The sequence below is a fragment of the Heterodontus francisci genome, chromosome 22 (genome assembly GCF_036365525.1).
Source record: "Heterodontus francisci isolate sHetFra1 chromosome 22, sHetFra1.hap1, whole genome shotgun sequence".
In the NCBI taxonomy this organism is placed as follows: domain Eukaryota; kingdom Metazoa; phylum Chordata; class Chondrichthyes; order Heterodontiformes; family Heterodontidae; genus Heterodontus; species Heterodontus francisci.
This window is the reverse complement of record NC_090392.1, coordinates 58,226,037-58,249,863: the sequence shown is the minus strand read 5'-3', so window position 1 is coordinate 58,249,863 and position 23,827 is coordinate 58,226,037. Positions and strand designations below refer to the sequence as shown.

Below are 23,827 nucleotides of genomic sequence, written 5' to 3'. Positions count from 1 at the left end.
TGGCTGCCTCACCTTTTTTCTTTGTGGGAACGTATTTACTCTGAACCCCTTGAATCTCCCCTTTGAATGCCTCCCACTGCTCTGGCACTGGTTTACCTTCAAGTAGCTCTTTTCAGTTCACTTTCTCTCAATCACTTCTCAGTTTAGTAAAATTGGCTTTGCCCCAATTGAGAATTCTAAATCCTGTTCTACCTCTGTCCTTTTCCATAATTATGTTAAAACTGACTGAATTATGATCACTACCACCAAAATGCTCTCCACTGCCAGTCCTTCCACCTGCCCATTTTCATTTCCTGAAACTAAGTCTAAAGCTGTGCCCTCTCTTGTTGGACTTGTTACATACTGGCCAAAAAGGTTCTCCTGAATGCGAATGCACCTCAAGAATTCTGCTCCCTCAATTCCTTTCACACTAAAACATTCCCAGTTAATATTGGGGTAGTTAAAATCCCCTAATATTACTGCCCTATTGTTCTTGCACTTCTGAGATTTGCCTACATATCTGCTCTCTGTCTCCCCCTGACTGTTGGGGGGGTGGGGGTGGGGGGGGGGGGGGGTTTATAGTACACTTCCAGCAGTGTGATTGCCCCTTTTTTGTTCCTTAGCTCAATCCTTATGGCCTCATTTGATGAACCTTCCAACATATCATCCCTCCTCACAGCTGTGATAGTTTTCTTGACCAAAATTCCCACTCCCCCTCCTTTTTTTATCCCTCGCCCTATCACGTCTAAAAACGCTGTAACCAGGAACGTTGAGCTGTCATTCCTGTTCCTCCTTAAGCCATGTTTCTGTAATAGATATGATATCATACTGCCACGTGTCTATCTGTGCCCTCAGCTCATCTGCTTTATTTGCTATACTCCTTGCATTGAAATAGACACCCTTGAGCACTGCCAAACTCTTTTTAAAAAAACTTTCTAACCTTTGTTTCCTCTGTCTTCCAGACTCATCGATTAATTTTCTGCCTTCCATTTTAATTTCTGATTTTCTCCCAACTGAGTCTACCCTCAGGTCTCCATCCCCCTGCCAAACTAGTTTAAACCCTCCCCAACAGCATTAGCAAAATGTCCTGCAAGGAACTCAGTCCTGGCTCTGTTCAGGTGCAACCCGTCCAGCCTGTACAGGTCCCATCTCCCCCAAAGCTGGTCCCAATGTCCCAGGAATCTAAAGCCCTCCCTCCTGCATCATGTTTCCAACCATGCATTCATCTATCTTGTCCTTCTATTTCTATACTCACTTGCGCGTGGCACCGGGAGTAATCCGGAGATGACTACTTTTGAGGGCCTACTTGCTAATTTCTTACCTAGCTCCCTAATTTCCGACTGCAGAACCACATCCCTCTTTCTATCTATGGCGTTGTTTCCGATGTGGACCATGACTGCTGGCTGTTCACTCTCCCCCTTCAGGATGCTGTGCAGCTGCTCAGTGCCTTTCTTGACCCTGGCACTCCTGGATTCATGTCTGTGGCCACAAAAATGCCTGTCTGTTCCCCTGATTATTGAATCACCGATCACAATAGCTCTTCCAGTCTTCCCTGTATCCCACTGTGCTGCTGAGCCATCTGTGGTGCTATGGACTTGGCTCTGGCTACAATCCCCAGGTGAAGCATCACTTTCCTCAGTATTCAGAAATGAATGCCAGTTGTTGAGTGAGGTGCACTCAGGGGTCTCCTGCACTACCTGCCTGATTCTTTTTGACTGCCTGGCAGTCACCCATTCCCTCTCTCTGTGCGTGCTCTGAAGCTGTGTGGTGACCACATCTATAAACGTGCTTTCCATGTAGCTCTGATCCTCACAAATGCACCACAGTGTCGCCAGCTGCCGCTCAAGTTCCAAAGCCCGGAGCTCTAGCTGCTGCAATTGACAACACTTCCTGCACAAATGATTCTCTAGGATAGGGAAAGCATCCTGGAGCTCCCACATAGCACAGGTGGCGCACTCTCGATGTTGAAGCACCCCTGCCATTCCTTTATTTATTAGTTGACCATTTGCCACTGCTTAAAAAAAAAAGCCTTACCAATACTACAACACCTTAGAATTATTAATAAAACCTTACTAGTACTGATAAATCCGACTAAAAAGCAATACAGTTCACGAGTTAAAATAAAACTTACTAAAAAAAACTCACCAGCTACTCACTTGTTCCTTTTTATTAATACTTAATTTTTTACTCTTTATTAGTCTGCCAGTTGTTGAGCTGCTATAACCCAGCTATTTACACACGTACCCTAACAGTAGTGTACTAACCCAGCTATTTACTGATACTCCCTTACAGTAGTTACTCACCAACCAATCACTTTGCAGCTTTCCTGGGATGTCACTGTTCACTTTGTTTTCAAACTTCGCTGCGCCTGGACTCCACTCCGCTGCTCTCCTGGAAGGTAAGTGCTGTAGGTTGCGATCCTTGGGCTGTATTTATCGGCTCCCCACTCTGTGTTCTTTCCACAGGTCTGCTCCTCTCCACTGCTGTTCGTTAAAGTCCGTGTTGGAAGTTGCTGTCAGATCTCCACATAAATAACTGCGAGCATTGCTAAGTAGGTATCCAAACAGGCTTCAAAAATACAGGATATAATGGAAGGTATTTTCTTTACTGGCAGTTGTTAGAGTCCTTTTGGTAGGTGGTTGTTAATCTAATTACACAAGAATGTGGTATTATATGACAAACTGCCAGAGTAAATGAAGAAACTCAACCACTGTAATTATATGTTTGGCAATGAAACAAGTAGGAAGTGTATAGTGAGGACAAAAACTACAAAAAGTCTCTGTTGGCTCATGGCAATGCATTACTTCAAGATATTGGGCAGGGTTTTTCTCTGTGGTGAATATTACCCTTGCACTTGTCCACCGAGATTCCATGTGATTTTACATGGGAACTTACTGTCAAAGTTAATTTTCAGTGCCAGAGAGGTTGTTTGGCATTAATAAAAACTTACCATATAATCTAAAAGGGTCCTTACACTGGAATGGACAAGACCTAACTTTTTTGGTGTATTCAGTTCCTATCTCTGCGACTTTACCGCATTCAATGTATTTCAATAACGAGTCTCAACAAGATCTGTTATCACAAAACTGTTGGATAGGAAATTCTGGATTTCCATGTTTAACTGCACATGTGTGGTCATTGGAAGCTGCTGCCTGATTTCCATATAAATAATGGTGAGTATTATTAACCTCACCATTATTTGTACCGCAAAATCTAAACTATTATGTTTGATGTGTGTGAATCCAGCTAATCAGTATGCAAAGAATATTATTCCCTCTTCACTGCCCTCACTAGTGTAAGTAGGAACTGTAAGTACAGAAGATCCTCTTTGACAATTAACTAGAATTATAATTTATGACACAGAATGAAACTACTCTGGTTGTGTTGAGTTGGGGCATTGCGACCCGTTGCAATATCCCAGCTACTACCTTGCTGAGAGGAGCTAACCCAGACTATGGGCAAATAGACATTCATCTTGGGCAATGGTACAAAATGGGTGGGATCAGATAGGCCACCGATTAAATCAATTGCTGAATGTTTAATTCTAATTACTACAATGAAACAGGAATAGCAGGTGTTGCATATAATGGGAGGCTGATCTCATACCTCCCTTTTTGCACCACCGTCCAAGACGAATTTCGACCACCAGGGCTCAAACTTGGGACCTTTTGTTTTGTGAGAAGGGTGAATATGTATGGAAGAGGAAGAAAAGGAATACTGGAAGGGGAATAGGCTATTCATCCGCTCGAGCCTGTTCCGGCATTCAATTAGATCATGGCATTTTAGTTTCGGTGACTGCAGCGTGGATAGCAACGGAGGTGCGTGAACGGGCTTACAGCTGTGAAGTCAATTTCAGTGTAAGTTTAAAAGTGAATTCCCTTTTGTTTTCGGAGGACCAGGGGACTGCTGGGTAAGGAAAAAGGTATATATTTGTGTGGTTTAGAATCTCTTTCTTTTAGTTTCGGTGACTGCAGCGTGGATAGCAACGGAGGTGCGTGAACGGGCTTACAGCTGTGAAGTCAATTTCAGTGTAAGTTTAAAAGTGAATTCCCTTTTGTTTTCGGAGGACCAGGGGACTGCTGGGTAAGGAAAAAGGTATATATTTGTGTGGTGGCTGTACCCGAGACACTACACGTGTAGTGTCTCCCACCCACCCTCCTCCTCTAACCATTAAAAAAAGGACTCTGGTGTGTTGATAAGGTAAGCTTTTTATTTAGGAAGTTCTGTCCGTTGGATTGCTAACCTAACAAGTTTTGACTTTTTGTTTTTTTTGGTTTTTCAGTAGATTTGTTGGGAATTTGGAATAGTGGGAATGGAGGTTAAGGCAGTTGCATGTTCCTCCTGCAGAATGTGGGAGGTAAGGGTCGCCAAGAGTGTCCCTGCTGACTGCATCTGTGGGAAGTGCACCCAACTCCAGCTCCTCGAGAACCGCGTTAGGGAACTGGAGCTGGAGCTGGATGAACTTCGGATCATTCGGGAGGCGGAGGAGGTTATTGAGAGGAGTTATGGGGAGGTAGTCACACCTCAGGTAAAAGAAGTAGGTAGATGGGTTACCGTCAGGGGAAGGAGAGGGAACCAGCAGGCAGTGCAGGGATCCCCTGTGGCCGTTTCCCTCAACAACAGGTATACCGTTTTGGATACTGTTGCGGGGGACGACTTACCAGGGGTAAGCAATGGGGTACAGGTCTCTGGCACAGAGTCTGTCCCTGTTGCTCAGAAGGGAAGGGGGAAGAGGAGCAGAACATTAGTCATTGGGGACTCCATAGTTAGGGGAACAGATAGGAGGTTCTGTGGGAACGAGAGAGACTCACGGTTGGTATGTTGCCTCCCAGGTGCCAGGGTTCGTGATGTCTCGGATCGTGTTTTTGGGATCCTTAATGGGGAGGGGGAGCAGCCCCAAGTCGTGGTCCACATAGGCACCAACGACATAGGTAGGAAGAGAGATGGGGATTTAAGACAGAAATTGAGGGAGCTAGGGTGGAAGCTTAGAGCGAGAACAAACAGAGTTGTTATCTCTGGGTTGTTGCCCGTGCCACGTGATAGCGAAGCGAGGAATAGGGAGAGAGAGTTGTTGAACACGTGGCTGCAGGGATGGGGCAGGAGGGAGGGTTTTGGTTTCCTGGATAATTGGGGCTCTTTCTGGGGTAGGTGGGACCTCTACAAACAGGATGGTCTTCACCTGAACCAGAGGGGTACCAATATCCTGGGGGGGAGGTTTGCTCGTGCTCTTCGGGGGGGTTTAAACTAATTCAGCAGGGGAATGGGAACCTAAATTGTAGTGCCAGTGTACAGGATGTTGAGAGTAGTGAGGTCAGGGATATGGTTACAAGGACGCAAGAGGGCACTGGCAAGCAAGAACCTGGTTTAAAGTGTGTCTATTTCAACGCCAGGAGCATCCGGAATAAGGTGGGTGAGCTTGCAGCATGGGTTGGTACCTGGGATCTCGATGTAGTGGCCATTTCGGAGACATGGGTAGAGCAGGGGCAGGAATGGATGTTGCAGATTCCGGGATTTAGATGTTTCAGTAAGAACAGAGAAGATGGTAAAAGAGGGGGGGGTGTGGCATTGTTAATCAAGGAGAGTATTACAGCGACAGAAAGGACGTTTGAGGACTCGGCTACTGAGGTAGTATGGGCTGAGGTTAGAAACAGGAGAGGTGAGGTTACCCTGTTGGGAGTCTTTTATAGACCTCCGAATAGTTCCAGAGATGTAGAGGAAAGGATAGCGAAGATGATTCTCGACAGGGGTGAGAGTAACAGGGTAGTTGTTATGGGGGACTTTAACTTTCCAAATATCGACTGGAAATACTATAGTTCGAGTACTTTAGATGGGTCTGTTTTTGTCCAGTGTGTGCAGGAGGGTTTTCTGACACAGTATGTAGACAGGCCAACCAGGGGCGATGCCACATTGGATTTGGTACTGGGAAATGAACCCGGCCAGGTGTTAGATTTAGATGTAGGTGAGCACTTTGGTGATAGTGATCACAATTCGGTTAGGTTTACCTTAGCGATGGGCAGGGACAGGTATATACCGCAGGGCAAGAATTATAACTGGGGGAAAGGAAATTATGATGCGATTAGGCAAGATTTAGGATGCGTAGGATGGGGAAGGAAACTGCAGGGGATGGGAACAATCGAAATGTGGAGCTTATTCAAGGAGCAGCTACTGCGTGTCCTTGATAAGTATGTACCTGTGAGGCAGGGAGGAAGTTGTCGTGCGAGGGAGCCGTGGTTTACTAAAGAAGTTGAAGCGCTTGTCAAGAGGAAGAAGAAGGCTTATGTTAGGATGAGACGTGAAGGCTCAGTTAGGGCGCTTGAGAGCTACAAGCTAGCCAGGAAGGATCTAAAGGGAGAGCTAAGAAGAGCAAGGAGAGGACACGAGAAGTCATTGGTGGATCGGATCAGGGAAAACCCTAAGGCTTTCTATAGGTATATCAGGAATAAAAGAATGACTAGAGTTAGATTAGGGCCAATCAAGGATAGTAGTGGGAAGTTGTGTGTGGAATCAGAGGAGATAGGGGAAGTGTTAAATGAATATTTTGCGTCAGTATTTACAGTAGAGAAAGAAAATGTTGTTGACAATACTGAGATTCAGGCTACGAGGCTAGATGGGATTGAGGTTCACAAGGAGGAGGTGTTAGCAATTTTGGAAAGTGTGAAAATAGATAAGTCCCCTGGGCCAGATGGGATTTATCCTAGGATTCTCTGGGAAGCTAGGGAGGAGATTGCAGAGCCTTTGTCCATGATCTTTATGTCGTCATTGTCGACAGGAATAGTGCCGGAAGACTGGAGGATTGCAAATGTTGTCCCCTTGTTCAAGAAGGGGAGTAGAGACAGCCCTGGTAATTATAGACCTGTGAGCCTTACTTCGGTTGTGGGTAAAATGTTGGAAAAGGTTATAAGAGACAGGATTTATAATCATCTTGAAAAGAATAAGTACATTAGAGATAGTCAGCACGGTTTTGTGACGGGTAGGTCGTGCCTCACAAACCTTATTGAGTTTTTCGAGAAGGTGACCAAACAGGTGGATGAGGGTAAAGCAGTGGATGTGGTGTATATGGATTTCAGTAAGGCGTTTGATAAGGTTCCCCACGGTAGGCTATTGCAGAAAATACGCAAGTATGGGGTTGAAGGTGATTTAGAGCTTTGGATCAGAAATTGGCTAGCTGAAAGAAGACAGAGGGTGGTGGTTGATGGCAAATGTTCATCCTGGAGTTTAGTTACTAGTGGTGTACCGCAAGGATCTGTTTTGGGGCCACTGCTGTTTGTCATTTTTATAAATGACCTGGAAGAGGGTGTAGAAGGGTGGGTTAGTAAATTTGCAGATGACACTAAGGTCGGTGGAGTTGTGGATAGTGCCGAAGGATGTTGTCGGGTACAGAGAGACATAGATAGGCTGCAGAGCTGGGCTGAGAGATGGCAAATGGAGTTTAATGCGGAAAAGTGTGAGGTGATTCACTTTGGAAGGAGTAACAGGAATGCAGAGTACTGGGCTAATGGGAGGATTCTTGGTACTGTAGATGAACAGAGAGATCTTGGTGTCCAGGTGCATAAATCCCTGAAGGTTGCTAACCAGGTTAATAGGGCTGTTAAGAAGGCATATGGTGTGTTAGCTTTTATTAGTAGGGGGGTCGAGTTTCGGAGCCACGAGGTCATGCTGCAGCTGTACAAAACTCTGGTGAGACCGCACCTGGAGTATTGCGTGCAGTTCTGGTCACCGCATTATAGGAAGGATGTGGAAGCTATGGAAAGGGTGCAGAGGAGATTTACTAGGATGTTGCCTGGTATGGAGGGAAGGTCTTACGAGGAAAGGCTGAGGGACTTGAGGTTGTTTTCGTTGGAGAGAAGGAGGAGGAGAGGTGACTTAATAGAGACATATAAGATAATCAGAGGGTTAGATAGGGTGGATAGTGAGCGTCTTTTTCCTCGGATGGTGATGGCAAACACGAGGGGACATAGCTTTAAGTTGAGGGGTGATAGATATCGGACAGATGTGAGAGGTAGTTTCTTTACTCAGAGAGTAGTAAGGGCGTGGAACGCCCTGCCTGCAGCAGTAGTAGATTCGCCAACTTTAAGGGCATTTAAGTGGACATTGGATAGACACATGGATGAAAATGGAATAGTGTAGGTCAGATGGTTTCACAGGTCGGCGCAACATCGAGGGCCGAAGGGCCTGTACTGCGCTGTAATGTTCTAAATTCTAAATGGCTGATCTGTATTTCAACTCCATTTACCTGGTTTGGTTCCATATCCCGTAATTACCCTTACCTAAAAAAAAAAAGCTGTGGAGCTCAGTTTTGAAATTTTCAATTGATCTAGCCTCAACAGCTTTTTGGAGGAGAGAATTCCAGAATTCCACTATCCTTTGTGTGAAGGAGTGCTTCCTGGCATCACCCCTGAATGGCCCAGCTCCAATTTTAAGGTTTTACCCCCTTGTTCTGGACTCTCCTGCCGGAGGAAATAGTTTCTCTCTACCTACCCTATCACATCCTTTAATCATCTTAAACACCTCAGTTAGATTATCCTGAGTCTTGTCTGTTCAAGGGAATACAAGTCTGGTTCCAGTAACCTGTTCTTCTCATTTCACCCCTGTAGCCTTAGTGCCAATTTGGTGAATTTGTGCTGAACTCCCTCCAAGGTCAATGTATCCTTCCTGAGATGTGATGCCCAGAACTGATTGCAGAACTCCAGATGCAGACTTATTAAAGCTTCATACAACTGTAGCATAAATTTCAGCTCCCTTGAGCTAAAGGCCTTTGTAATGACTTTTTGTACTGGTCCATTAACTTTTAGTGATTTCTGTACATGTCTCATCATTTATAAAATACTCTGATCTATCTGTCTTAAAGGGTTGAAAGTCATAAATTGTGAAACTGTCAGTCCCTTCTCATACATTTAACTAGGTTCCTCCTCAGATTTTAGTTACTCTATATTCTCACAGCTGGCCCTAAAAATAAGACAGCGGTCTTCATTGATAAAAACTATTTCCCTTCCTCGCTGTTACAAGTGACTGGGAACCACTGCTGAGAAGTGCCAGTGACATTTGAGCAGGTAGCTTCCATTCCATTGGCACTTTCCTTTGACTGGAAAGGAGTAGCTTTGTCTTCTCCTTTTCCATAAAAGGAGGCAAATACAATTCTCCCGAATATTAAACAATTAAACTTTACCAGTGAATACAGAACAGAATACAGTTCAACACAAGCTGTGGCATTTACTGGCAGTTGGAGTTTGCTTGGATAGCTAAGTGCCAAATCCTTTACCACTTGTTATATATATTTTAAATGTGTTATGGATCTTGATTCCTGGAATGAATCTGACTTTATGAACCATAATTGATAAAGTTATAAAATACTCAGAAATAACTAATAGCATGTAGGAAATAGTATACTATTGATAACCCTATTGACGGTTTTCTGTTTCTTGTCTTTGAGCAGTCAGGCATATTATTTGGCTGTTATTATAATGTAACTTAAATGGCCATTTCCAGCATAAGGTGTCTTATTATCAGAGCTCCTGGATGCTAATGATTTGCTGTTATTTGCTAAATAAATGCTACTTACTTTTATTCATTCATGGGATGTGGGCGTCACGGGCTAGGACAGCATTTATTCCCCATCCTAATTTCCCTTGAGAAGGTGGTGGTGAGCCACCTTGAATCGCTGCAGTCCGTGTGGGGTCGTACACCCACAGTGCTGTTAGGAAGGGAGTTCCAGGATTCTGACCCAGCAACAGTGAAGGAATGGTGATATTGTTCCAAGTCAAGATGGTGTGTGGCTTGGAGGGGAACTTGCATGTTCCCATGCATCTGCTGCCCTTGTCCTTCTAGGGCGTAGAGGTCGCAGGTTTGGAAGGTACTGTCTAAGGAGCCTTGGTGAGTTGCTGCAGTGCATCTTGTAGATGGTACACACTGCTGCCACTGTGTGTCAGTGGTGGAAGGAGTGAATGTTTGTGGGATCAAGTGGGCTGCCTAGTTCTGGATGGTGTTGAACCTCTTGAGTGTTGTTGGAGTTGCACCCATCCAGGCAAGTGGAGAGTATTCCATCACACTCTTGATTTGTGTCTTGTAGATGGTGGACAGGCTTTGGGGAGGCAGGAAGTGAGTTATTCACCGTAGAATTCCTAGCCTCTGACCTGCTTTGGAGCCACAGTATTTATATGGCTACTCCAGTTCAGTTTCTGGTAAATGATAACTCCCAGGATGTTGATAGTGGGGGGTTCAGTGATCATAATGCCATTGAATGTCAAGGGGAGATGGTTAGATTCTCTCTTGTCAGAGATAGTCATTACCTGTCACTTGTGTGGCGCGAATGTTACTTGCCACTTATCAGCCCAAGCCTGGATATTGTCCAGGTCTTGCTGCATTTCTACATGAACTGCTTCAGTATCTGAGGAGTCACGAATGGTGCTGAACATTGTGCAATCATCAGTGAACATCCCCACTTCTGACCTTATGACTGAAGGAAGGTTATTGATGAAGCAGCTGAAGATTGTTGGGCTTAGGACATTTCTCTGAGGAACTGTTAGTGATATCCTGGAGCTCAGATGATTGACCATCAAAAACCACAACCATCTTCCTTTGCGCTAAGTATGACTCCAACCAGCGGACAATTTTCCCCTGATTCCCATTGATTCCAGTTTTGCTAGGGCTCCTTGATGCCATACTTGGTCAAATGCTGCCTAGATGTCAAGGGCAGTCACTCTCACCTCTTTAGTTCAGCTCTTTTGCCCATGTTTGAACCAAAGCTGTAACGAGGTCAGGAGTGGCCCTGGCGGAACCCAAACTGAGCTGTCACTGAGCAGGTTATTGCTAAGCAAGTGTCGTTTGCTGGCACTGCTGACGACACCTTCCATCACTTTGCTGATGAACGAGAGTAGACTGATAGGACGGTAATTGGCCGAGTTGGATTTGTCCTGCTTTTTGTGTACAGGACATACCTGTGCAATTTTCCACATTGCTGAGTAGATGCCAGAGGATGGAGAGAGTTTTGTGAAGCCACCTCCTCCAGTTAGTTTTTTTAATTGTCCACCGCCATTTATGATTGGATGTGGCAGGACTGCAGAGCTTAGATTTGATCTGTTGGTTGTGGATCGCTTAGCTCTGTCTATCACATGCTGCTTATGTTGTTTGGCAAGTACTCCTGGTTTGTAGCTTCACCAGTTTGACATCTCACGTTGAGGTACGTCTGGTGCTGCTCCTGGCATGCCTTCCTGCACTCTTTTTATTGAACCAGGGTTGATCCCCTGGCTTGATAGTAATGGTTGAGTAGGGGATATGTCAGGCCAAGAGGTTACAGATTTTGGTTGAATACAGTTCTGCTGCTTCTGATGGTCCGCAGTGCCACATGGATGCCCAGTTTTGCATTGATAGATCTGTTTGAAATCCATCCCATTTAGCACAGTGGTAGTGCCACACAACATGATGGAGGGTATCCTCAATGTGAAGACAGGACTTTGTCTCCACAAGGACTGTGCACTGGTCACTCCTACCAAGACTGTCAGAGACCAATGCATCTGCAACAGGAAGATTGGTGAGGATGAGGTCAAGTTTGTCTCTCTCTTGTTGGTTCCCTCACCACCTGCCACATACCCAGTCTAGCAGCCATGTCCCTTAGGACTCAGCCAGTAATGGTGTTAGTGAGCCACTCTTGGTGATGGACATTGAAGTCCCCCACCCAGAGTACATTCTGCAACCTTGCCACCCTCAGTGCTTCCTCCAAGTGATGTTCAACATGGAGGAGTACTGATTCATCAGCTGAGGGGAGGAGGGATGGGCAGTAGGTGGTAATCAGCAGGAGGTTTTCTTGCCCATATTTGACCTGATGCCATGAAACTTCATGGGGTCCGGAGTCAATGTTGAGGACTCTCAAGGCAACCCCTTCCCACCTGTATACCACTGTGCCGCCACCTCTGCTGGTGGTGTCTTTGACATTGTCTGTAGGGTGTGATTCCGTGAGTATGACTGTCAGGCTGCTGCTTGACTAGTCTGTGGGACAGCTCTCCCAACTTTGGTACAAGCCCCGAGATGTTAAGGAAGACTTTGGAGGGTCGACAGGGCTGGGTTTACTATTGGTGCTTAGGTCGATGCCAGATGGTCCGTCTGGTTTCATTCTTCTTTGACCTCGTCGCAGTTTGATACAAGCGAGTGCTTGCTAGGCCATTTCAGAGGGCATTTAAGAGTCAACCACATTGCTGTGAGTCTGGAGTCGCATGTAGGCTAGACCAGATAAAGCAGCAGATTTCCTTTCCTTCTCTAAAGGACATTAGTGAAGCAGATAGGTTTTTACGACAACCAACAATGGTTTCATGGCCGTCATTAGACTAGCTTTTAATTCCAGATTTACTAATTGAATTCAAATTCCACCTTCTGCTGTGGTGGGATTCAAACTCATATCCCCAGGACAATACCCTGGGTTACTAGCCCAATGACAATACCACTATCTATAAGTTTTCTCCAATGGTCCTGAATTATGGAATAATATCAGTGTTAGTCCTCAAATTTTACTGGCAATGTAATGCTTGTTGCATTTTGTTGACCCCATTGTTGGCAATTCAAACAAGTCTCTTTGACTTAGCTGATGTGTTTATAGAATTGTAGAATCATTCAGCACAGAAGGAGGCCATTTGGTCCATAGTGCTGTGGCAGCTCTTTGATAGTTATCCAATTAGCCCCACTCCCTTGCTCTTTCCCCATAGTCTTTCAAATGTTTCCTTTTCAGGTATAAATCTAATTCCCTTTTGAAAGTTGTCATTGGGTGATGGATACAGATTCAATCAGGCTGTACATTCCAGATCATCATAACTCACTGCAAAAAAAAGAATTATCCTCAACTCCTCCCCCACCCGCTGGTCCCCCCTGGTTCTTTTGCAATAAAAACTGCAGTGAAGCAGACTGCAAATAATTTCCAATGTGTATTTTTCCATCAACTTTTGCTGCTAATTCAAAAAATACTGCAAGTATGCATAATGAGGAGTAAGAAAAAGTAGGAGGGTTTGTGAGCCATAAACACATAGGACAGATAATAGGCACTTAGCCTCTGCTATCTGCTAGTGCTTTGTTGAAGCATTCCAGAACCAATCTTACTTTCCTGTTCTCTGCCTATAGCCCGATATCATCTTCTGAAGAAACCCATCAGAATTTGACCACTGATATTCCACAGGTATGGTTAGCCTGAACATGATTTGTTTGATATTTGTTTGATATGTGATATTTCTTCATGACTGCACTTAATTGTTTTCAAATGGCAAGAACAAAGAATCTTAACAGTATAATTTCCAGAGTAATTAGCAAATGAATTGGAAAAAAAGGATAATGTCTCGGCACTAATCATGGCTTTCACTGAGATGCGAGAATTCTGATCAATTAGAAGCTGGAGAAAGTGACTGTTTTTGACAAAAGCAGTATGTGCGATATAAGACTAGAATTGCTCCGCCGTTGTACCGTTAGACTCAGTATCTGAACTGATTCGATGCAAAAACGTACATTTACAAGGAAAAATTTTTGCACAAGTCTTGTATGTTCTTGAAACATCAAGTTGTATTGTCCTATCAGAGATCTCATCCAATTCTGGCAGGGAAAAATCTAATTTCATGTTATAATGCTGTGTGGTACATTAAGGCATCTTAAAATCATTTTATCGTCCACCGCCACTCCCTGCAGGAGGTGCTTAAAATCCAGCCCACAGAGTTCTAGAGTGGTTTCAGTACAGAAGGAGACCATTTACCCTGTCGTGTCCATGCTGGCTCTCTGCATGAGCACCTCAGCTAGTCCCACTCCCCTGCCTTTACCCCATAGTCCTGACAATCTTTTCTCTTCAAGTAATTATCCAATTCTATTTTGAAAGCTGCGAGTGAATCTGCATGAATAGGCAATGCGTTTCAACCCCTAACCAATTTGAAACACGTTGAAACTTGATTTGCAAATGTGCAGCTGAGGTGAGGCAACTTGTCCTCTAGGGAAGGGTAGTGTTAGGCAAGGGAGGAAGAAATGTGTCAGAGCTTTTAATCTTGCTTGTTATGTAATGAAAGTGCCTCTGTGTTTTGTTAAATATATTTTTTGAGGATTCATTTCATTTGTGAAAGATTGAAGAAATATTAAACTTTGGGGTTTTCAAAGGTGGTCATGTAAATGCCACTTGACTTTGAAAAACAGTCCCGGGGAATGTTTTTCCGAAGGGGCACTGAGAGGTCTTGTGAGGAAAACGAGCCTTTCTGGGATAAAAACAGAAAGCGCCGGAAATATTCAGCAGGTCTGGCAGCAGCTGTGGCGAGAGAAGCAGAGTTGGGGCTGAATTTTACAGACCCCCCCCGATGTCAGGGGTTGTTGTGGTGGTGGGGTGGCCTGGGGTCAGAAAATGCCTCCAGGAGAGGGCTGCCATGCACAGTCATCAATGTACCAGAAAAGGAGTTGGGGGACGGGGCCTGAGTGGAACTGGAGCAAGGACTGTTCAGCAGTATGTGTTGAAATGGCAAGCAACTGGAAACTTGGGTCACGCTTTTGGACTGAGCGGAGATGTTCTGCGAAGCATTCACCCAATCTGCGTTTGGTCTCCTCAATGTAGAGGCAACCACATTGTGAGCAGCAAATACAGTATACTAAATTGAATCACTGGGTTAAAATCCTGGGACTCCCTAATAGCACTGTAGGTGTACCTACCCCACATGGATTGCAGCAGTTCAAGAAGGCAGCTCACCACCACATTCTCAAGGGCAATTAGGGATGGGAAATAAATGCAGGCCTAGCCAGCGACACCCACATCCCAGGAAGGAATTTTTAAAGTACAAGTAAATCGTTCCTTCACCTGAAAGGAGTGCTTGGGGCATTGGATGGTGAGGAGGTAAAAGGGCAGGTATTGCACCTCCTGTGATTGCATGGGAGGATGTCATGGAAAGGGGATGAGGTGTTGCGGGTAATGGAAGAGTGGACCAGGGTTTTGTGGAGGGAACAATCCCTATGGAATGCTGACAGGGGAGGGGAGGGGAAATGCATTTGGTGGTGGCATCACGCTTGAGGTGGCAGAAATGGCGGGGGATGGTCTTTTGGATGTGTAGGCTGGTGAGGTTCAAAGTGAGGACAAGGGGAATCCTGTTGCGGTCCTGGGACAGAGGGGAATGGATGAGGGCAGAAGTGTGGGAAATAGGTCGGACATAGTTGAATGCCTTGTCAACCACAGTGGGGGGAATCCTTGGTTGAGGAAAAAGGAATACATATCAGAAGCGCTGTTGTAAAAAGTTGCATCATCAGAACAGATGTATCGGAGATGGAGAAATTAGAGGAATGGAATGGAGTCCTTACATGAAGCAGGGTGTGAAGTACTGCAGTCAAGGTACTTGTGGGAGTCAGTGGGCTTATAATAAATATTAGCGACGGTTTATCCCCAGAGATGGCGACAGAGAAGTCGAGGAAGGGAAGTGTCAGAGATGGACTATGTAAAAGTGAGAGAAGGGTGGAAAGTAGAAACAGTTGATAACGTTTTCCAGTTCGGGGCAAGAGCAAGAAACGGCACTGATACAGTCATCAATGTACCAGAAAAGGAGTTGGGGGACGGGGCCTGAGTGGAACTGGAGCAAGGACTGTTCAACATACGCCACAAAAAGGCAGGCATAGCTAGGACCCATGTAGGTACCCATAGCAACACCTTTTATTTGAAGGAGGTGAGTGGACTTGAAGGACAAGTTGTTCAATGTGAGAACAAGTTTAGCCAGATGGAGGTGGATGGGGACTGGTTCGGCCTCTGTTCAAGGATAAAGCGGAGAGCCCTCAGACTGTCCTGCTGGGGGAATCACAGTGCAGAGAGATTGGACATCCATGGTGAAGCGGAGGCGGTTAGGGCCAGGAGACTGGAAATTGCCAAAATGACGTAAGGCATCAGAAGAGTCACAGATATAGGTGGGAAGAGACTGGTCCAGGGGAGATTGGATATATTCAAGATAGGAAGAAATAAGTTCAGTGGGGTCGGAACAGGCTGAATTGATTGGACTACCGGGATAGTCCTGTTTGTGGAGCCTTTCTGGGAAATTACCTGACTTTCAGCAACAACAACAGCAAGCCTTTCCTGCAAACCACCTGACTTCCAGCTCAATAAACAATAGAGAATTTTGGATATTTAGAGAAATTGTTTGCATAGAGTGACAGGTCAAGATTGATGGAGGTCAAAAGGTTGACTCCTGTTGTCAGTTTTGCTTTTGAATTGTTTTGAGTTGGGGTTGAACTGTATAAAAAGGGAGAGAACTTCCAAAGAGAGGAGAATTCCCAAGGAAGGAGAGAAGACCACAATCCAGCTCCGCTTTCTAGCACCTCTCTTAAAGACCCTGAGAAGTCCACTGTCAACTCATCTGGTGTCTCGTCTTTGAAGAAAAGTCTGCAAAATTAATTCTCAACACCACCTGAAAAGACCCCAGTGACCCTTCTGCGTGTACTCAGAGACCAGACTGTATACCAGGTTTGGAACACAACATCTCTCATCTTCTGTTTCGTCAGGAATGAGCAAGTATTCAGCCCAAGTGTTTTTTGTCTGTAATAGAGCTCTAAAAAACAAAAATCCCTTTTTTTCCAGTTAACTGGTGTATGTGTGTGTAAGTGTGAGGTGCTAAGGTAAAAAGGAAACTTTAACATTTCAATCTGTGTTTATGCTTTACTTCATTGCTGGTTAAGACTTTTTTTTATAATAAACTGATAATTTTGTGGATTATTAAAGAAACCTGGTTGGTGTATTTTCTGGGATAAAAATAGAGTCTATGATTGACTGTATTGGCAAGTGGGAAAAATTTAAATAAATGTTGTGACCCATGGAGAAGTGGAACTAGAATAAACAGTGCACTTCTTCCGTCTTGGCCGTGGCAGCTATTCAAAACCCCAGCAGGCTAAAGAGTGTAGATGTTAGGTCAGCTTGGTTGAGGTTTCCTTCACAGTACAATAGCCTACTAAAACTCTGAGAGCCAATGTACCCAGTGTAGACTTGCACATAGCGGGCACCATGTTGGAAAATTGTGAGTCTACTGCCCAGAATTTCCTGTCCATTCACTTTAACGGACAGTAGATAAACAGCAATAATTTGCATTTATATCGCACCATTAATGTAGAAAAATGTCCTAAACCCCTTCAAAGGAGTGTAAACAGATAAAAATTAACACTGAGCCAAAGAAAGGATCTTAGCAATTTGATTAAAGCTTTTCCTCCCACGATACAATTGAACAGTTGAGTTAGGAAGTAATAAAAGTATGAAAGAGGTAGGCTGAGGCAGAGGTGAAAACAAATAACATTTCTGAGATGGAAGTTGGCATATTTGTGATGGAGTGGCTATGGGTTTGGAAGCTCAGCTAAGAGTCAAATATGACTTGAAAGTTGCAAGAGGGATTGAAGCGGTGCCGTTTGTGGCGGGGTCCATAGGCAATGGCTTTGGGCTTCCCAACTTTTAATTGGAGGAAATTGCAGTTATCCAGGACCAGATACTGGACAAGCAGACTGACAACGAGGTGTGAGCGGGGAGGTTAACGACAGTCGAGTTTCATCAGTATATATGTGGAATCTTACATTGTGTTTTTTGCTGATGTTGCAGAGGTGTAGATGAGAAATAAGAGGGGGTCAAGCAAAGACCCTTAGAGGACTTCAGTGGTAACAGAGTGGGGAGAGAAGCCAGTACTGGACATTCTCTGGCAATGACTGAATAGGTAAGAGTGGAAACATGTGAGGGCATTGCCACTCAGTCAGCCAACAGAGGAGGAGTATTGCAGGAGGATGGTCTGGCCAGTTGAGTCAAAAGTTGGAGAGGTTGAGAAGAGCCCATCAAATTGCCCCATCATTACTTTAAGTGAAAGGAATATCAGATGGGTTCTGTTGCTAACACACAATACTCCTTAACAAGATTCACCCTGCCCTGTTCCCAACCCAACAATATTTAATGCCCAGGCAGTAAAGATAAAAATCTATCCCACACGTTTCAGTATTAGGGTCATAGAATAAGGATTGTTATATGTTGCTTTGGTATGCTGCCACCTTACTTAGTCCAGCTGATAGAGATACTTCAGTCTGGGTCAGTTAGAACATTGATATTTATTATATTAGAGCTATATACACCTTCACACTCATCTGTATGATTCCACAAAAAGCCACACTCTGCATCTGGCTTCAAGTCTCTCTCACATGATCTCTTGTATCATCTTGATAGGAGGTATTCTTTACACTCTCAAGATTAACCCTTTCAGACCCTTGAACTACAAGGATCAAGAGTAGAAACATAGAAAAACATAGAAACATAGAAAATAGGAGCAGGAGTATGCCATTTGGTCCTTCGAGCCTGCTCCGCTATTCATTGTGATCATGGCTGATCATCCAACTCAGTAACCTGTTCCCGCTTTCGCACCATACCCTTTGATCCCTTTAGACCCAAGAGCTATACCTAACTCCTCTTTGAAAATATTCCATGTTTTGGCCTCAACTGCTTTCTGTGATAGCGAATTCCACAGGCTCACCACTCTCTGGGTGAAGAAATTTCTCCTCATCTCAGTCCTGAAAGGTTTACCCTGTATCCTTAGACTATGACCCCTGGTTCTGGACTCCCCCACCATCGGGAACACCCTTCCTGCGTCTACCCTGCCAAGTCCTGTTAGAATTTTATAGGTTTCTATGAGATTCCCCCCCCTCACTCTTCTGAACTCCAGTGAATATAATCCTAACCGAATCAATCTCTCCTCATATCTCAGTCCCGCCATCCCAGGAATCAGTCTGGTAAACCTTCACTGCACTCCCTCTATAGCAAGAACATCCTTCCTCAGATAAGGAGACCAAAACTGCGCACAATATTCCAGGTGTGGCCTCACCAAGGCCCTGTATAATTGTAGCAAGACATCCTGGCTTCTGTACTTGAATCCTCTCGCTATGAAGGCCAACATACCATTTGCCTTTTTTACCACCTGTTGCACCTGCATGCTTACCTTCAGCGACTGGTGTATGAGAACACCCAGGTCTCGTTGCATATTCCTCTCAGTTTATAGCCATTCAGATAATAATCTGCCTTCCTGTTTTTGCTACCAAAGTGGATAACCTCACATTTATCCACATTATACTGAATCTGCCATGCATTAGCCCATTCACTCAACTTGTCCAAATCAACCTGAAGCCTCTCTGAATCCTCCTCACAACTCACCCTCCCACCCAGTTTTGTGTCATCTGCAAATTTGGAGATATTACATTTAGTTCCCTCATTTAAATCATTAATGTATATTGTGAATAGCCGGGGCCCTAGCACCGGTCTCTGCGGTACCCCACTAGTTACTGCCTGCCATTCGGAAAAAGACCCATTTATCCCTACTCTTTGTTTCCTGTTCACCACCCAATTTTCTATCCATCGCAATACACTACCCCCAATCCCATGCGCTTTAATTTTACATGCTAATCTCTTATGTGGGACTTTGTCGAAAGCTTTCTGAAAGTCCAAATAAACCACATCCACTGGCTCCCCCTCATCAACTCTTCTATTTACATCCTCGAAGAATTCTAATAGATTTGTCAAGCATGATTTCCCTTTCGTAAATCCATGCTGACTCTGCCCGATTCTACCACTGTTCTCCAAGTGCTCTGCTATAAAATCTTTAACAATGGACTCTAGAATTTTCCCCACTACCGACGTCAGGCTGACTGGTCTATAATTCCCTGCTTTCTCTCTACCTCCCTTTTTAAATAGTGGGCTAGGAACTGTTCCAGAGTCTATAGAATCTTGGAAGATGACCACCAATGCATCCACTATTTCTGGGGCCACTTCCTTAAGTACTCTGGGATGCATTCCATCAGACCCTGGTGATTTATTGGCCTTCAATCCCATCAATTTCCCCAACACTATTTCTCTACTAATACTGATTTCTTTCATTTCCTCTCTCTCACTAAGCCCTGTGTTTCCCAACATTTCTGGTATGATATTTGTGTCCTCCTTTTGTGAAGACAGAACCAAAGTATGCATTTAGTTGGTCAGCCATTTCTTTATTCCCCATAATAAATTCCCCTGTTTCTGACTGTAAAGGACCTACATTTGTCTTCACCAATCTTTTTCTCTTCAAATACCTATAGAAACTTTTATAGTCAGTTTTTATGTTCCCCGCAAGCTTGCTCTCGTACTCTATTTTCCCCTTCTTAATTCATCCCTTGGTCCTCCTTTGCTGAATTCTAAATTGTTCCCGATCCTCAGGTCTGTTTTTCCTGGCAAATGTATATGCCTCTTCCTTGGATCTAATGCTGTCTCTAATTTCCCTTGTAAGCCATGGTTAGGCTACCTTTCCCGTTTTACTTTTGCGCCAGACAGGGATAAACAATTGTTGCAGTTCATTCATGCACTCTTTAAACGTTTGCCATTGCCTATCCACCGTCATCCCTTTAAGTAACGTTTCCCAATCTGTCATGGCCAACTCGCGCCTCATACCTTCGTAGTTTCCTTTACTAAGATGCAGGACCCTAGTCTCAGAATCAACTGCGTCACTCTCCAGCTTGATGAAGAATTCTATCATATTATGATCACTCGTCCCCAAGGGGTCTCGCACTACTACATTGTCAATTATTTCTCTCTCATTACACCATACCCAGTCTAGGATGGCCTGTTCTCTAGTTGGTTCCTCAACGTATTGGTCCAGAAAACCATCCCATATACACTCCAAGAATTCCTCCTCTACGGTATTGTGACTAATTTGATTTGCCTAATCTATATGCAGATTAAAGTCACCCATAATTATAGATGTTCCTTTATTGCATGCATCTCTAATTTCCTGTTTAATGCCATTCCCAACATCATGACTATAGTTTGTGGGTCTATACACAACCCCCACTAACAATTTTTGCCCCTTAGTGTTTCTCAGCTCTACCCATACAGATACCACATCATCAGAGCTAATATCCTTCCTCACAATTGCGTTAATTTCCTCTTTTAACCAGCAATGCAACTCCACCGCCTTTTGCTTTTTGTCTGTCCTTCCTAAATACTGAATATCCCTGGATGTTCATTTCCCATCCACCCCTGGTCACCTTGCAGCCATGTCTCTGTAATCCTGACTATATCATACCCGTTTACATCTATTTGCGTGATTAATTCATCCACTTTATTCCGAATGCTCCACGCGTTAAAGGCACAAAGCCTTAAGGCTTGTCTTTTTAAACATTACTTGGCCTCTTCCCAATATTTTTTACTGTGTCCCTGTTTGATTCCGGCCCTTGATTTCTCTGCCTATCACTTTTCTTATTCCCCTTACTGTCTTTTGTTCTTGTCTTTGATCCCCCTCCTCTGACTCCTTGCAAAGGTTCCCATCCCCCTGCCATTTTAGTTTAAACCCTCCCCAACCACCCTAGCAAATACTCCCCCATGACATCAGTCCCGGAAACACTGACTCACTCCCTTCTTAAGCAGAGCACTGAGGCCCATTGTGTTATCAGGACTGCCTCAAGCAATGTCAGGTAACTCAGCACACTCTGGCAACTGAATTGGCAACTTTGCTAGTTTGCATGTTTCAGTTGCACACTGCACAGAAAAAAATGAGGCATTAATCAAAATTGAAAGCATAAAAAGTACTAATAAAAGCTTTTCAATTTTCTCTTCAGATTAAAGCAGTTTTTCACTCTACTGTTGACACAATGACTTCCAAACAGAGCACCGAAATGAAAGAGCTCAAAAAGCAGCAGCTGAGGATGCCAGACCTCCCATTGCGCTGCACCTGGAGTCTGGGAATGCCACCATCCAAATCACCTCACACCCATGGCGAGCAGTGAGTATTATATATGATTAGGAGAAGTAGCATCACAGAAACAAGACACAAGTCATTTGGAACTATATAAAGAGAAGCATTGCTTTTTATTGTCTGACAAAATCAAATCTTTTTTATTATGAGTTTATTATTGCTGTTTTGCGAGATCATAGTCAGTTACTACACTTATTTTTATATGCAATAGAGATCAACAAGGTGGTTCTATCTGAATTATCAAAGTCCATCAGACATATTTACATTCTTTACACAAGCGAAGGACACTGAATTAACTGTTCTGGCGTATTCTGTTTATTCAACTAAATCTTTTGAGTAAGAATGTAATCTATTGCCTGCAACTGCTTTAACCAATGAAATCATCACCAAACTCTGTAGAGTAAATACAGAATTGATTACAATTTATTGTAATCTAATCAAGGGTTTAGCAGACATAAACTAGAAGAGACTAGCTTGTGTGGTTTGTCGTCATTAACTGAAATGCAACGTTTCAGGATCACAATCAGGAGCTCATTGCCTGTTGCATTTTCTTTTTAAAAAAAATTGAAGCAATTTTTATTTGTAGAATTGCCCTAGTGTTCATGGGAGGTATTTTTTAATTTTATTTATTCATTCACGAGATGTGGACGTCACTGGCAAGGCCAGTATTTATTGCCCATGCATTGTTCCCCTTTAGAAAGTAGTGGTGAATCACCTTCGTAAACTGCGGCAGTGCACGTGGTGAAGGTACTCCCACAGTGCAGTTAGGTAGGGACTTCAAGGATTTTGACAGTGATGATGAAGGAATGGCGATAGATGCCCAAGTTAGGATGGTGTGTGACTTGGAGGGGAATCTTGGAGGTGGGGGGTGTTCCCATGCGCCTGCTGCCCCTGACCTTCTAAGGTAATAAAGGACATAGGTTTGGGAGGTACTGTTACAGAAGCCACAGCGAGTTTCTGCAGTGCGTGTCGTAGATGGTACACACTGCAGGCACGTACGGCAGTTGTGGAGGGAGTGAAGCGAGTGAATTGCTTTGTTGCAGATGTCAAGCTTCTTGAGCCTTGTTGGAGCTGCACCCATCCAGGCAAGTGGTGAATATTCCATTACACTCCTGATTTGTGACATGTTCATGGGAGATATTAACGCCCTATGACATCACTGTGGTTCTAATAATTAATTATGCATAAAATACGAAGACCAGAAGTTTATTATGGTACAATTAATCAAACTTAACTGATACACTCCAACTCATCTTTTGAGCAGGACTGTAATGGCAGTTTATATTTCCCAAATAGAAAATTGCAAATTTACTGGGTAAAAGTCTAGACATATTTAGCATGCCCTTATGGCTCGAGTGCAACTTCTGGTACCAGCTACTTACTTAGGATTCCATTACACTGATCTTCCCTCTGGGTGGTTGCGTCAGCATGACCAGTCCTGACTGCTGTTTGCTGAACCACTCGGGTCAAGATTCAATGAACAGAAACAACAGATGCTGTGACTGTTCAGGGCAGAGGCATTTCTACTCTCGCTATTGCCTGACATTGGGAGTAATCCAGAGATTACCACCTTTGAGATCCTACTCTTTAACTTCCTCCCTAGCTCCTGAAAATCTGACTGTAGGACCTCAATACCTGCCTTGCTATGTCATTGGTACCAACATGTACCACAACTTCTGGCTCGCTCCCCTTATCCCTGCAGAAGGTCCTGCACCCTCTCCATGACGTCCGAGATAGTGAGAGTAGAAATAGGAAAATGGGGGATCAATGCATGACCTGAAGTGGTGCATGAAGTTGGGCTTCAGATTCTTGGGGCATTGGGACCAGTTCTGGGGCAGGAGGCACCTATTCAGAAGAGACAGGTTGCACCTCAATCGGACTGGAACCAATGTCCTCGCGAGGAGATTCATTAGTGTGGTTCGGGAGGGTTTAAACTAAATTGGCAGGGGGATGGACATCAGCATGTAGAAGTAGAAAAAAGGAATAAGGTGCATAATGTGAGAGTGTTAGACAGTCCTAGAGAAGGAAGTAGTTCTGCATTAGAGGGGAGAGGACTGAGGAGGACTATGAGGAATGCAAAGACAGGATTGCAATGCATGTGTGTAAATGCACAAAGTGTAGTGAATAAGGTTGGTGAG

The 23,827-nt window shown here is 44.2% G+C and overlaps 2 protein-coding genes across 10 annotated transcripts in view; one reads left to right on the top strand and one right to left on the bottom strand.

Moving 5' to 3' along the window:
- LOC137381380 (sialic acid-binding Ig-like lectin 13) overlaps positions 1-23,827 on the bottom strand; it is a 213,867-nt gene that overhangs the window by 10,593 nt on the left and 179,447 nt on the right. The window lies entirely within an intron of this gene.
- LOC137381379 (cystathionine beta-synthase-like protein) overlaps positions 2,310-23,827 on the top strand; it is a 64,502-nt gene continuing 42,984 nt past the window's right edge. The window contains exons 1-3 of one of the 5 annotated variants that reach the window (XM_068053871.1): positions 2,310-2,377; positions 13,081-13,135; positions 21,553-21,716. In XM_068053871.1, the coding sequence (XP_067909972.1) occupies positions 21,586-21,716 (131 nt within the window). In that variant the 5' untranslated portion in view covers positions 2,310-2,377; positions 13,081-13,135; positions 21,553-21,585. The other 4 variants (XM_068053872.1, XM_068053873.1, XM_068053874.1 and 1 more) reach the window with 4 other exon arrangements.